This window comes from Neovison vison, chromosome 3, assembly GCF_020171115.1.
Source record: "Neovison vison isolate M4711 chromosome 3, ASM_NN_V1, whole genome shotgun sequence".
In the NCBI taxonomy this organism is placed as follows: Eukaryota; Metazoa; Chordata; class Mammalia; order Carnivora; family Mustelidae; genus Neogale; species Neogale vison.
Window position 1 is genome coordinate 221743779 of NC_058093.1, and position 14938 is coordinate 221758716.

The following is a 14938-nucleotide window of genomic DNA, read 5'->3' on the forward strand; positions in this document are numbered from 1 at the left end:
CAAAACCTAATGCTAATGCCAAGGCATGTCAGTCTTTACACTGAGCCCTTCTGTGGCATGTCCTCCGCTGAGGAGAACCACACTGCGTATTTTCTGGGCTCTCGAGTCTGGCCCGCCACAAAGAAGGGTGCTCCCCACATGGCCACCCTCCCTGTCATCTCTGCGGACAGCTGCCCTGCCAGGGCAAGTTCTGGTCAGCAGCTGAGGGAGCTCTCTTGTTCCTGATGATTTCAAGGTCCTCACAGTCCTGGTAGTCTGGTTCTTCCCGGAAAGCCCAAGTGTCCATGGGGAGTCGTCGTAGCTTCTGTACAGGGAACCAGTGGATGGAGGTATCGTTAAATACGTCCATGTACTGTGAAGTCTCAGGCAGCTCAAGCTCCTCCAGTCCTTTTAAAACCTGAGCAGGAAAATTCAAATGTAAAATACACGAACCTGATGGTCACAGTAAACCCCACACTTCCGGGTGCCATTTATCAGTCACCCCCAGGTTATCCTTTAAAAAAAAAAAATGAGGACTAGAATATATTGACTTAAGCCTGTCTGTGACGAACTGGAAGCTCCAAGGGTGGTGAGTGTGTGGGACTGACACTGAGAATGAAGGACAGGTCCTTGCTTTCTGGAACACAGAGCTGCTGAGAAAGCTCGTGGAGTACAGTAACTTCACTGTGCCCTAAGTGAGTCCCTCATGAGCTCTGCCCACATGCACAAAGGCAGAATTCACAATTAACAGGGAAATGGTCTGGTTTCACACCCTTTTTCATCCTAGCTCCTTCATTTACATAGATACCTTTGCAATGTAGGCATAATTTTTCTGTAGAATCCTTGCCAGCAATCTGGAAATTTAAAAAAAAAAAAAAAAAAGCCCAGCATGATTAGAAGGTATGGGAGTGGTTTTATCTAACTTATAACATTATAGAAATGCAAAGTAGCTTAAAGATAGCAAACATTTTAAAAAGGAGGGGAACGTGGAATAGGTTCAATAATCCGTAGAAAAGGTGAATGTCCCATAACCAACCACCCCTTTTGTGAGGGGAGGAAGGACAGTGGACACCTAAGGCATGTACAGCTGAGAGAGCAAATGGTTTCCACCACTTTAGTTTTTTTTAAGATTTGATTTATTTGTTGGAGAGAAAGCAAGAAGCACAAGAGCACAAGCACGGGGAGCAGCAGGCAGAAGGAGAAGCAGGCTTCCTGCCGAGGAAGGAGCCCAATGTGGGACTCGATCCCAGAACACCGGGATCATGACCTGAGCCGAAAGCAGATGCCCAACCGACTAAGCCACCCAGGCATCCCTCCCACTTTTAAAAACACTTGTGCACCTTAAGGGAAGGGAGGAATTCTTGGCAAGCAGACCTCCTTAACTCTGCAGCTTTACTCGGGGTTGGTGTCCGTAACATGCTGGTTTCCCACACACAGGTCTGTCAGGAAAGCCCCCGCCACAGCCTGACAGGACTTCTGTGTGCTTGCACTCACCTCTCCTCGAGTCCTCTGAAGCTGTTCCCAATGATGAGCATCTTGGCAAGGGCGTCCACTGACCAGTTACTGCACAGAAGGTTGTTGTACAGGGCTGTGCCGCAGTGGGGCATGTAGAAGATGGTGGGCTCGCCGTGGACGCTCCGTCTTCCTTCCTGCGGGGACAGGACGTGCAGTGTGAGCCCCTCCGCTCTTTCCGGGAGGTTGTGGCAAGGGCACAGGGCACGTCTGTGAAGAGCTGAGCTATCTCACCACAACATAATCACAGTGCATGGGGTGAGGGACACAGGTCAGCCACCCTTCTGTATGTGTTTCACAACAGACCTGTGTACCAAGCCAGGCCACACGCCTTAGACTGACTTCTACGTCCGTGACAGCAGCATCTCTGGAGAAAACCAGGAGCTGCGAGACAAGTCGAAACCACAAGGAAACAAACCCCTTCCTTTGCGAACAGTCAGGTTATCGTGTGGCCTAATAGAAATCGACAGATGAAGTGGGCCTCAAAGTCGGGAAATCATGAGGTCCAGAAAGAACTTGCGTTTACTGAAGAGATGTGTGTCCCACAAACAAAGCTCTGGATCAGCAGAGGGGCTTCTTGGGTCTGTGACAGCAAGGGCAGGAGGGGAGGCAACAGTTACTGTCCCCATGGACTGTGCATGGTCAGCCTCTGGGCCTCTTGGGTCCCTTTATGCAGATGCCTATCACAGTCCCTTCCAAATGTCCGCTGGGGGACACAACAACCGCTCCTGGGGACTGTGGCTCCACAGTCGTACCCATGGCAGGGACATAGGCCCTGCCTGCCCTGGCCTCTCTGTTCTGTACTCTCCTCCCTTCTGTTCAACACAAACAGGCAGGAGCCTGCCTGGGGCCATCCAGCCAACTCCTGGTGGGCCTGCAATCCCAGCGCCAACCCAGGAAGCCTTCCTCTAGCCCCTCAAGTGGCGGAGAGCGCTTTTCCCTCTCTGTTCTGCTCACCCATATTTGTTTACAGGCCATACACCTTGACGGGACCCTGGGCTCCCTGGAGGCTGGGACTACATCTGTCCTGGCATCCCCCCAAAGTCCATGCCTGGCACAGAGCAGGCACCCAGAAAAGAAGATGGCATGAATGGAGTGGCAGGGTTTCAGGGCCCCACCAACATCAGTGAAGGATTCTCTTGTCTCAGCAGGGCTTGATTTTCGGGCTTTGTAATAAATGAGACGGCCATTTTGGAAGACGGAGAAGGATCAAATGCCTACTCTGTAATCCCCCCAGCAACGCAAAGTGGCTTGCAGGGGTGTGTGCCTCACTGGCTTCAGGCCCCGCTGCTGAGGTGATCTTGCTCTGCATCTCACAGTTAAACCTCCGGGCAGAAGACCTACCCACAGCTCCCAGCCAGATGCTATTGGGTGTGACTGGGCTACCATGCAAAGAGAGATATACTCTCCCCTTCTATGATCTCCCCTAAGACAGGGTAAATCCCAACCAGAAAGCCCTCCTTTGAGGCACTGATACTAGGTACCCCTTTATTTTTTAACACCAACAGTAAGTACCAACTTAGGAAATTACCAGAGGTTCCTGGACATGGGATTCTCACCAGAATTTGGCAAATATAACAGGTTTCAGTCCATGCCATTTGTGCCATTTGGTGTTTTTGTGATGGGTACCACCTAGGCCACAATGTGGGTCACTGCCAGGTCCCCTGTGACAGGCACAATGATGGCTAATGCAGAGCAGGTGCCTCCATGGGGCACAGCCTGGGGGCCCCCTTTGTTCAGCAGTCACACAGCCCTCCTGCTCCCCTTCCCCAAGACTCACCTCGTTCTCACTGAGAACAGTCACACCAAGGCTCTTCAGAACTGCAATTTCTAGCTGGCTAAACAGAGGGTCGTACACCCAGCAGTGCCTCCTGGGAATCTGCAGAAGGGGATAATGGGTTCTGTCAACCCAAAGATCTGTGTGCAGACCGTGTGCAAGACCAAGGGATGGAGTGATCAACGAGAACCTAAAAATGTACCTGGCACTTTTCCAGGAAGAGAAGCAGAAATGTGAGCTGGTGTCTAGCTATGACGCAGGTGGCAAAGTTTCCAATGCCATAACATACACACTTCCAACAGCAGGTTCCCGGGACTGGGTTCTCCCCTGGGATGAAGCCAGGTGTCACAGCAGACTCATTTGTCGAGGAGTCAAGATGCAGGTTTCTAAGGGCTTCCGAAAGAGTCCCCTCAGGGACTTTCAGTTGTTCCAGATGTTTTGTAAGACAGCTGTTGATGGTTTCTGAAAGAGCAAGCCCCGGAACACAGTCAGAGGGCATGCTCTGACCCTGTGAACTAAGTCCGTCACATAAGTCCACAGACCCAGGGAGAAAAGGAGCGGGTTGGGAAAGGCTTCATTGTTTCTCAGGGAGAAGGCCGTGGGACTCACTCCCCAACATGCCTGGGAGGTAGGGCCAGGCCCACCTGCACCACAGGCTGTCCCAAGTCCCTGTGCACCCCTCAGCCTGCAACCCCAGAGAACTTTCCAGTAAAAAATAGGCTTCATTTATGAGCACGGTTTCCACCCAAAATTCTAATGTGAACTGTGTCTAATTTATTAAGAGGTACCTGGTAAATGTGGGTTATGTTCTGAAATACCTACTTTTTTTATTATAACAACCTAGAAAAAGAGCTCTCAAAATCACACTACAAAAGGCTGGGAATAGGAATATTTAATGTGTAAAAACTTCAAAGAAAAAACAGGCTGGGGCTTTTGGAGTCTAACAAAAAATATTCTGTTTAAATCTTCTCATATGGCAGTGAGTTATCTTGTCTCTCATTTTATTATACTGATACTGAATTTATTTGAACAAATCTGTACACAAAACAACTGTGTTGCCATAGTCAGGTGCCGATTTTCACTTACTAGCAAAACTACCTTAAAAATAGTCCCCCGGCTTGGAAAGGCTGCGGGCAGAACTGGCTCTTTCAGTCCTTGCTGCTGAAAGTTCTGGTGGAAGTTTTTAGGAAAACACTGGACAGCAGATATCAAGCTGGTCACTGCCTGTCACTGAGTAAGTCCACTTCTGGGAGTATTTCTGAGAGGATCATCCTAAATTTGGTAAGAGTTTTACACAAAAAGGTGCTCATCGAACAGTTATGCATAAGAACTAAAAATAAACAAAGGAAACAAACTAACTGTCCCTCAATAAAAATACTAATGGCTATACATTCCCTCCCCATATTAACATTTACGTGCACAGACTGTTTAGGGACAGGTCACAACTGCATGGGAAGGAACAGGTCTATGTGGCCATGTTGAGGCAAAGAGTGCATGAAGAGTAAATTTCAGCAATGACAGTGGCAGCAGACCCTGATGGCCCCCCCGCAGGCCCAGGCAAGCACTGTCCTAACTAACCACTTAACCAAACAGCCTCATTTAATCCCCAAAATTACACCACAGGATATGCACGCTATCACTTCCCTTTCACAGACACAGAAATGGAGGGTCAGGGCTAGTAAGTGCCAAGACACACGGCTGTGAGCAGGAAGTCAGAATTAGAACCCATCTCTGTGAAGAAAGACAGCACCAAATATGGACTGGACTCCTTTCTTTGCCCACATTCAGGCCCTCCTCCCACACCTTCCACCCCCAGCCTCGGCCATCTGGTACCCACCTAGTGCCAGACTCCAGAAATCAGACAGAAGCAGGTCCTTCCTATTAAAAGAAAAAGGCATGGTCATTCCCCAACCTTCCTCAGGCCGCCCCCTCAGGGACCCTTCTGACCACAAGCTGGATGCAGGGATGGAGTGCTCTCCCACACAGTGCTCCCAAAGCACCCAGCGCGGCCCTGGAGTGGCCGGAGGAGGATCCACAGTGAGCATGTCCAGAGCAGACCAGTAGGCCAGTGTTCAGAGAAGACAGAAGGCTTGCCAGAGGACATCCCGATTCCCAACGACCCCTCTGTGTCTCTTCTGTATCCTCCTTGGTCCACGCCATGGCTGAGCACAGACACTGAGCTCTATACAGTTGCTAGATGCACAGAGGGCACCTCTCTGGGCTTTAGTTTCCTGGCCTCTAGAATGTGGGAAAGAATCGTCCTATTGAGCAGGCTTGCAGAAGGGAGCAAATGGGCCAACACAGAGCATTGGGCTTTGCACACAGTGGGGACTCAAGTAAGTCTTTGTTATTATAAATAATAATTATAAATAATTCCAAGGTGAAAGTGAAAGGAGACACGAATCCAGTGTCTGGGCTTTCTTTATTCAAGTCAACTGGCTTATGCAAACCTTAAGCAGAACACAGTCAACAGTGATATGATCTGAAACAAACTCCATGAACTGATCAAAAGACATACAGTGGCTGAAAACACAATACCCATCCATGTGCCGTCCACAAAAGACTCGCTTTGGACATAAGGACAACATAGACCAAAAGTGAAGGGACAGAAAAGATGTTCTGTGCAAGTGGGAATCAAGACAGAGCTGAAAGAGCTATAATCAGACAAAACAGAATTCAGCGCTGTTTAAAAACATACCAACATTTGTGAGACGCAGCAAAAGTGGTTCTAAGAGGGAAGTTTACAGTGATACAGGCCTGCCTCAAGAAGCAAGAGAAGTCACAAATGCATGCCCCATTGTGACACCTTGTGATCTAGAAAAAGAACAAACTAAGCCCAAAGTAAAAGGAGGGAAATAACAAAGATCAGAACACAAATAAATGAAAGAGGGACAAAAAAAGAGAAACGATCAGGGTGCCTGTGTGGCTGGCTCAGTTGGTTAAGTGCCTAAGTGCTGTTCTTGGCTCAGGTCATGATCTCAGGGTCTTGAGACAGCGCCCAGTGTCAGACTCTGCACTCAGTGTGGAGTTAGCTAGGGATTCTCTCACCCACTCTGCTTCTCCCGCTGTGTGCATGTGCTTCCTCTCTCTCAAATAAATAAATGTAAACACGACCAAAACACACACACACACACACACACACAAATTGAAAAAGCTTTAGCTACACACACCAAGAAAAAAAAAAAGAGGGGACTTAAAATCAGAAATGATGGAGGAGATGTTATGATACCACAAAAATACAAAGGCACAAAGAACTGCTGTGAATAGCACACAGCAATAATTTGGACAAACTCAATCAGAAATATATTTATTTTTATGTTTCAAGTTTTTATTTAAATTCTAGTTAGTTGGGGTGCCTGGGTGGCTCAGGTGGTTGAGCGTGTAACACTTGGTTTTGGCTCAGGGTCATGAGACTGAGCCCTGAGTCAGGGTCCAAGCTCAGCATGGAGTCTCCTTGAGATTCTCCTCCTCTCCCTCTGCCCCTCCTGCTCGTGCTGTCTCTCTCTCTCTCTCTCTCACATGAATGAATGAATGAATGAATGGATCCTAGCCAGTTTACATATGCAGTATAGTATTAGTTTCAGGAATAGAATTTAGTGATGCAACACTTACATAAAGCACCCAGGACTCATCATATCAGCAATTTAAAACCTCCCAAAAAACCAAGTTCCAAGACCAGATGCTTTTTTTTTTTTTTAAGATTTCATTTATTTGACAGATCACAAGTAGGCAGAGAGGCAGGAAGAAGGGGGTGGGGTAAAGCAGACTCCCTGCTGAGCAAAAAGCCTAATGCGGGGCTTGATCCCAGGACCCTAAGATCATGACCTGAGCTGAAGGCAGAGGCTTAACCCACTGAGTCACCCAGGCACCCAAGACCAGATGCCTTTAATGGTGAATTCTACCATTCAGGGAACAAATCATACCAATCCTTCTAAAACTTTTCCAAAAAACAGAAGTGAAATCTCCCAAACTCATTTGCTGAAGCCAACATTACCCTGATACCAAAACCAAACAATGACACCCCAAGAAAACAAAATTACAGGCCAATATCCCTGACAAACATAGATGCAAAAATGTTCAACAAAATACTAACAAACCAAATTCACAAATATGCTGAAAGGATCATACACCATGATCAAGTGGGATTTATTCCAGGAATGCAAAGATGGTTCACACGGGCACATCAATCAAGGTGATACACCATGTTAACAAAATGAAGAACAGCAGCGCCTGGATGCCTCAGTTGGTTGGGCACCTGCCTTTGACTCGGGTCATGTCATGATCCTGGGGTCCTGGAACTGGGCCCTGCGCCGGGCTCCCTGCTCAGTAGGGGGCCGGTTTCTCCCTCTCCCGCTGTCCCTCCCCCTGGCTCGTGCTGGCTCTCTCTCTCGAATAAATAAAATCTTTTTTAAAAAGTTAAAAAAAAAAGAAGAATAAAAATCATGTGACCATCTTGAGAGATGCAGAGAAAGATTTTGACAAAATTTAATATCCATTTATGATATAAATTCTCAACAGAGTTGGTATAGCGGGAACATACCTCAACATAATAAAGGCCACATATGACAAGCCCACAGGTAACATCACATCCAATAGTGAAAAGTTTCAAGTATTACTATTTCCTCTAAGAGCCTCTAAGATTAGAAATTTTCCTGATCCTTCCTCGCCACTTTTATTGAACACAGGATTAGAAATCCTAGGCAGAGCAATTATGCAAGAAAATTAAATAAAAGAAAGAAGTAAAATGGTCACTATTTACAGATGACAAGTATATAAGGAAAACCTTAAATACTCCACTGAAAAACTGTTGAAACCAATAAATGGATTCAGTAAAGGTACAGGATACAATATCAATATACAAAAATGTGTTGAGTTTCCAGATGCTAATAATGAACAACAGAAAAAGAAATTAGGAAGATGATCCCACTTGAAGTTGCACCAAAAATAATAAAATACCCAGGAATAAACTTCAAGTAGGTGAAAGCCTATATACTATAAGACGTTAAGGAAAGAAACTGAAGACAACATATGTAAATGGAAAAACACTCCTTGTTCATGGATTAGGAGAATAGTGTTAAAGTGTCTAAACTTCCCCAAGCCATCTACAGATTCAATGCAATTTCTATCAAAATTCTAACTGCATTTTCAGAGAAACAGAACAAAGGATCCAAAAATTTACAGGACGCCACATAAGACTCCGAATAGCCAGAGCAATCTAGAGAAAGAAGAAGCAAACTAAAGGCACCATACTTGCTGATTTCAGTCTATTACAAAGCTAGAGTAATCAAAACAATCTAATATTGGCATAGAAACAGACGTGCAGCTTACCAGAACAGGAGAGAGAATCCAGAAGCAAACAAACACATCTATGGTTCATTACCTTATGACAAGGAGCCAAGAATATACAAGGGGGAAAGAAGAGTCTCTTTCACCAGCGGTGCTGGGAAAAACCAAACAGCCACATGCAAAAGAATGAAACTGCACCACTATCTTACGCCATGCACAAAAATTAACTCAAAATGGATTCAAGACCTGAGTATAAGACCTGAAACCATAAAACTCTGAGCAGAAAACACAGGGAAAAGCTACTTGACATCGGTCTTGGCAGTGATTTTTTTTAACCTGATACCAAAGGTAAAAACAGCAGCAACAACAAAAAACATGTGGGACTACACCAAACTAAAAAGCTTCTGACCAGCAAAGAAACCATCCACAAAATAAAAAAGCAACCTATTGTATGGGAAAACATTTGCAAATCATGTATCTGATAAGGGGTTAAAATAAGCCAAAATAAAAAGAACTCATGCAACTCAATAGCAAAAAACAAATAAACAAAAAACCCCCACAAGCAATCTAATTTAAAAATGGGCAGATCCAAATAGACTTTTTTCTAAAGAAGACATACAGATGGTCAACACGAACATGAAAAGATGCTCAACACCATTAATCATCAGGGAAATGCAAATAAAAGCCACAATGAGACACCACTTCACACCTGTTAGAATGGCCATTAACAAAAAGACAAGAAATACAAGCTCCAAAGCTTGAACTTGAATTTGAAGATGTGGAGAAGAGAAAAACCCTTGTGAACTGTTAGTGGGAGTATAAGTTGGTGCAGGCACTGTGAAAAACAGTATAGAAGATCCTCAAAAAAATAAAAAATAGAACTACCACAGGATCCAGCAATTACCCTTCTGAGTACCTGAAGGAAATGAAAACACGAACTCAAGAAGATATATTCACCCCTGTGTACACTGCAGGATTATTTACAACAGTGCAAATAAAGAAACAACCTAAATGCCACCAGCAGATGAATGGATAACGAAACTGTGGTTGATACACACAGTGGAATCCTACTCAGCCATAATAAAGGATGAAATCTTTCCATTTGCAATGGTGGATCTTGAAGGCATTATGCTGAGTAAAACAGGCCAGACAGAAAGACAAATACTAGAAATAACTTACATGTGGAACCTTAAACCAAACAAAACAAAAAACTGAGCTCACAGAACAGATGGGTGACTGCCAGAGGTAGGCGGTTGGAAGTGGGAGAAATGGCTGAAGGGGTCAAAAAGAAAAAGAAAATAAGCCCAATTACAGCATCTTTTTTTTTTAATTAAGTAAGTTGTACCCCCAATGTGGGTCAAACTCAGAACCCTGAGATCAAGAGTCACATGCTCCACTAATGGAGCCAGCCAGGAGCCCAGAATTACAGCATCTTCTGAAGCTCAGTGTTTTGAGAAAGGCTAAAGTAACATAATCTACAATATTCTGAGGGTTATGTAAATATTTGGTAAACATAAAAAAGAGAGAATGCAGACTTCAGAGTCACACACTCAGGTCTGTATCTGGTTCTAATATTTACTATGATGTTAAGCAAGTGAGTTCTTAAAAATTTTATTTACTTATTTGAGAGAGAGGAAGCAAGAGAGAGTGATCACAAGCCGGGGGAGGGATAATGGGAGAGGGAGAAGCAGACTCTCCGCTGAGCAGGGAGCCCGACAATGGGCTTGATCCCAGGACTCTGGGATTGAGCCAAAGGGAGATGCTTAACTGACTGGGCTGCGCAGGCATCCCTACTTAACCTCTTTTGTGCCTGTGTTTCCCAAACTCTGAGGATAATATGAATATTTACTCTTAGAATAGCTTTTATTTTTAAACTTTTTTTTAAAGTTTTTTTTAAATAGTTTTTAAAATTAAATGAGATAGAGGTCACTTAATGAGACTCTTAATGATAAAAGAACAAACGGTAGATGGAGGGAAGCTGAGCAGGGAATGGACTAGATGGGTGATGGGGATAAGGAAGGCACATGTTATGATGAGCACTAGGTGTTTGTATGTGATGAATCACTCAATTCTCCTGAAACCAATATTGCCCTGTATGTTAACTAACTAGAATTTAAACAAAAATTTGAAAAGAAAAGAAAATCCAAAAGGACAATACAGTTAAAGCAAAGTCTGTATTTACTCAAAACAACAACAACAACAAGAACCCCCATGTATTAAGTGGACCACACAGTTCAAATCCATGTTGGCCAAGGGTCAACTGGAATACTGGAAATCCTAGCCAGACCAATCACACAAGAAAAATAAATAAATAAAAGACATCCAAATTGAAAGGAAGAAGTAAAGGTCACTATTTTCAGATGACATGATATTACATGTAGAAAACCCTAAAGACAACACCAAAAAACTATTAAAACAAATGAATTCAGTAAAGTTGCAGGATAAAAAGTACATAAAAATCTGTTGCATTTTTATACACTGATAAGAAACTATCAGAAAAATAAATTTTAAAAAAATCACATTCACAACTACATCAAAAAACCCAAGATACTTAGAGATAAATTTAACCAAGGAGATGAAAGCCTATATACTGAAAACTATAAGACATTAAGGAAAGAAACTGAAGATAACAAAAGTAAATGGAAAGACATTCCATGCTCATGGATTAGAATAATTCATAATGTTAAACTGTCTATACGACCCAAAGCCATCTAGAGATTCAATGCAATTTCTATCAAAATTCCAATGACGAAAAAAAAAATTTCCAATGACATTTTTCACTAACTTAAGACAGAGAATCTTTAAAGTTTGTATGGAACCACAAAAGACTGAATAGCCAAAGCAATCTTAAGAAAGAACAAAGCTGGAGGCATCATGCTCCCAGATTTTAAACTCTATTACAAACCAGAACAGAAGAGAGAGCTCAGAAGTAAACCCACACATCTATGGTCCAGCATCTTATGACAAAGGAGCCAAGAATATACAAAGGGAAAAGAACAATCTCTTTAATAAACATTGCTGAGATAATCGGGCAGCCACATGCGAAAGAACGAAACCGCACCACGTGTCTTACATTATACACAAAAATTATCTCAAAATGGATTAAAGACTTGAATATAAGACCTGAAACTATAAAGCTCTTAGCATAAAACATAAGGGAAAAGCTGCTTGACATGGGTCCTGGTAATGATTTTTTTGGATCACACTCCAAAAGTCAAAGCTAACAAAAAGCAAAAATAAATAAGTGAAACTACATCAAACCCAAAATCTCCTGCCCAGCAAGGAAAATCACCAAAAAAAGAAACAGGCAACCTACCACCTCTGAGAAAAGATTTGTAAAGCATGTATCTTATAAAAGATTAATATCCAATATATATAAAGAACTCATACAACTCAATTAACAACAAAAAACAATATGATTAAAAAGTGGAAAGATTACCCAAATGGACATTATCCAGGGAAGACATACAGAGAACCAACAGGTACATGAAACTATGTTCAACATCATTAATCATCAGGGAAATGCAAATCATTTACCCAAATGGACATTATCCAGGGAAGACATACAGAGAACCAACAGGTACGTGAAACGATGTTCAACATCATTAATCATCAGGGAAATGCAAATCAAAACAACAATGAGATATCGCCTCACACTGGTTAGAAGGGTTAGTATCAAAAAGAGGAGAAATCACAGATGTTAGCAAGGATGCGGAGGAAAGGGAACCCTGGTGCAGGGTTGGTGGGAATGCGAGTAGGCGCAACCACTGTGGAAAACAATATGCAGCCTCCTTAAAAAATTAAAAATAGAGGGGCGCCTGGGTGGCTCAGTGGTTTAAGCCTCTGCCTTTGGCTCAGGTCATGATCTCAGGGTCCTGGGATCAAGCCCCGCATCGGGCTCTCTGCTCAGCAGGGAGTCTGCTTCCCCCTCTCTCTCTGCCTGCCTCTCTGCCTACTTGTGATCTCTCTGTGTCTATCAAGTAAATAAATAAAATTAAAAAAAAATTAAAAATAGAACTACCCTACAAACTAGCAATTTCTCTTCTGGCCATTTATTCAAAGAAAACAAAAACACCTATTTGAAAAGATATACGAACCCCCATGTTCATTGCAGCATTATTTATAATAGCTAAGATATGAGGACAACCTACATGTCTATGGAGGGATGAATCGATAAGGAAGATGTGAGGGGCACTTGGGTGGCTCAGTGGGTTCAAGCCTCTGCCTTTGGCTCGGGTCATGGTCTCAGGGTCCTGGGATGGAGCCCCGCATCGGGCTCTCTGCTCAGCAGGGAGCCTGCTTCCCTTCCTCTCTCTCTGCCTGCCTCTCTGCCTACTTGTGATCTCTCTGCCAAATAAATAAAATTTTTTTAAAAAGAGAGAAATGCAAATCTTTCCATTTGCAACAACATGGATGGACCCTGAGGTCATGATGCTAAGTGAAATAAGTCAAAGACAAATAGTGTGTGACATCACTTTTATATGGCATCTAAAAAAAACTGAGCTTAAAGATACAGGGGGACGGGTGTGAAATAGGTGACAGGGATCCAAAGGTACAAACATACAGGGATTAAATAAGTAAGTCACAGGATGTAATGTATAACATGGCGATTATAGTTAATAACACTGTATTGCAAACTCAGAAGTTGCTAAGAGAGTAATCTTAAAAGTTATAAGAAAAAAGTTTTGCAAAGCAAAACTATATTTAAACTGATAAGCCATACGCCATTGTTCAGGGGACTCAAAGTACACAGTACTGCAAAAATCTGTGCGGGAGGTTGCCCTCACGTTCCTCACAGAGGCTAAGGGAGAGCTTTGAAAACTGGTGAGCGCATGCACAGAACAGCATGTAAGGTGCTGGGCTCCTCTCTACTTACAGCACTGGACACTGCATCACACTTAGGGGTACAGGAAGAAGCAGGGAGTTACTGGGGATACTGAAGAAGCTGAGGAAGAATAACAATGCAGTGTGTGTGGAAAATGCCTTACAGGTTTTCCAAATCTGTGGGCATGTTCCATTACACAGATATCTTTTAAGTTCCTACAAAGTCACTGCTGCTTTCTACTCAGGCTCAGTCGGTTGGGCAGCCAACTTCTTTAATTCATTGTTAATCTCTGAGTCAACCCTGTCTCTTGACCCTAATTCTGGGGGAGAGGAGAACATAAAATTGGTCTAATTTCTCTCTGTTGGGATGGTCCTTCAGCTGTTGATCTGAATAACTAACAAATACTGTTACTTACTGCGTCCTTAAAGGACTGCAAATGAATAAAGACAACAATAATAACAAAAATAGATAACATTCATTCCTCTATGTTAGGCACTGTTCTAAGCCATAAGGGGCACAGCAAAGCATGGAGGAATGAGGGACTGGGATAAGCCCTAATAATGAAGAGCTTTGTAGCACCGGTTCTGGAGTCCCAGAGACAAGGACTTGAAATCTGGTTCCAAACATTATCTGTGTCTCTAAGACTCAGCCCTCTCAGGATCCTAGCTGACCGACATACTCAAACTAGTAAAGTGTGTAAAATGCTTACGCCAGTGGCAGGCACAGAAGCTCCTCGATTAACTAATGATGATAATGAAGAGGATGGTGGTTGGTGTTCCTTTCCCAGCGCTAGCAATAATAATAACCAACCAGTATAATATTAATCCCAAACGCTGGTACTACGCTTACCCCGCACCAGGCACCGTGGTTTATGCATTTGCTTTCCAAATGGGTTACATTAACTAATTCACTAAATCGTCAAAACAAGCCTGGGTGGCTCAGTGGGTTAAGCCGCTGCCTTCGGCTCGGGTCGTGATCTCGGGGTCCCGGGATCGAGTCCCGCATCGGGCTCTCTGCTCAGCGGGGAGCCTGCTCCCTCCTCTCTCTCTGCCTGCCTCTCTGCCTACTTGTGATCTCTCTCTGTCAAATAAATAAATAAAATCTTTAAAAAAAAAAAAAACAAGCCTATATATGTACTGTTTCCAGGTTCGTCTCTCAGATGAAAAAACCGAGGCAGAGCGATTACATATCTTGCCCAAGGTCTCGGAGATGGAAGTGCAATAAAAGGAACAACAACCTTTACTACAATTCAGTCTGTAATAAGCTGCTCCCTCCGTTAAATCCGCACAATGACCCTAAGGGTTTGAGGTTCTGCCCACTTTACAGATGCCGATACTGAGGCTCGGTCCCAGGGCCCAGCCCGCACTCACCCGGCCTCCCGGATGCGACGAAGCACGACTCCGCAGTCCGCCTCAGGCTGGGCCTCCAGGTCCCGCAGGGCTACCTCCCTGCCCCGCGGTCGCCGCTCCGCAGAGCGTCTTTTCCTTCGCGGAGCCGCAGCCTGCCAGGGTTCCAACGCCGCGGACGCCATGACCCTCTGACGTCACGGGCGCGCCTCT

General features: G+C 44.0%; 1 protein-coding gene across 1 annotated transcript; it reads right to left on the bottom strand.

Moving 5' to 3' along the window:
• Positions 1 to 12: 12 nt before the first annotated feature.
• On the bottom strand, positions 13 to 14920 carry SRRD (SRR1 domain containing). The gene is made up of 7 exons (XM_044244037.1): positions 14750 to 14920; positions 5106 to 5146; positions 3471 to 3730; positions 3272 to 3370; positions 1474 to 1628; positions 788 to 833; positions 13 to 397 (listed from the first exon to the last, which is right to left on the bottom strand). Exons 1-7 carry the CDS (start codon positions 14908 to 14910, stop codon positions 155 to 157), a joined length of 1005 nt encoding a protein of 334 aa, XP_044099972.1. The 5' UTR covers positions 14911 to 14920; the 3' UTR covers positions 13 to 154.
• Between the last annotated feature and the right edge of the window lie 18 nt (positions 14921 to 14938).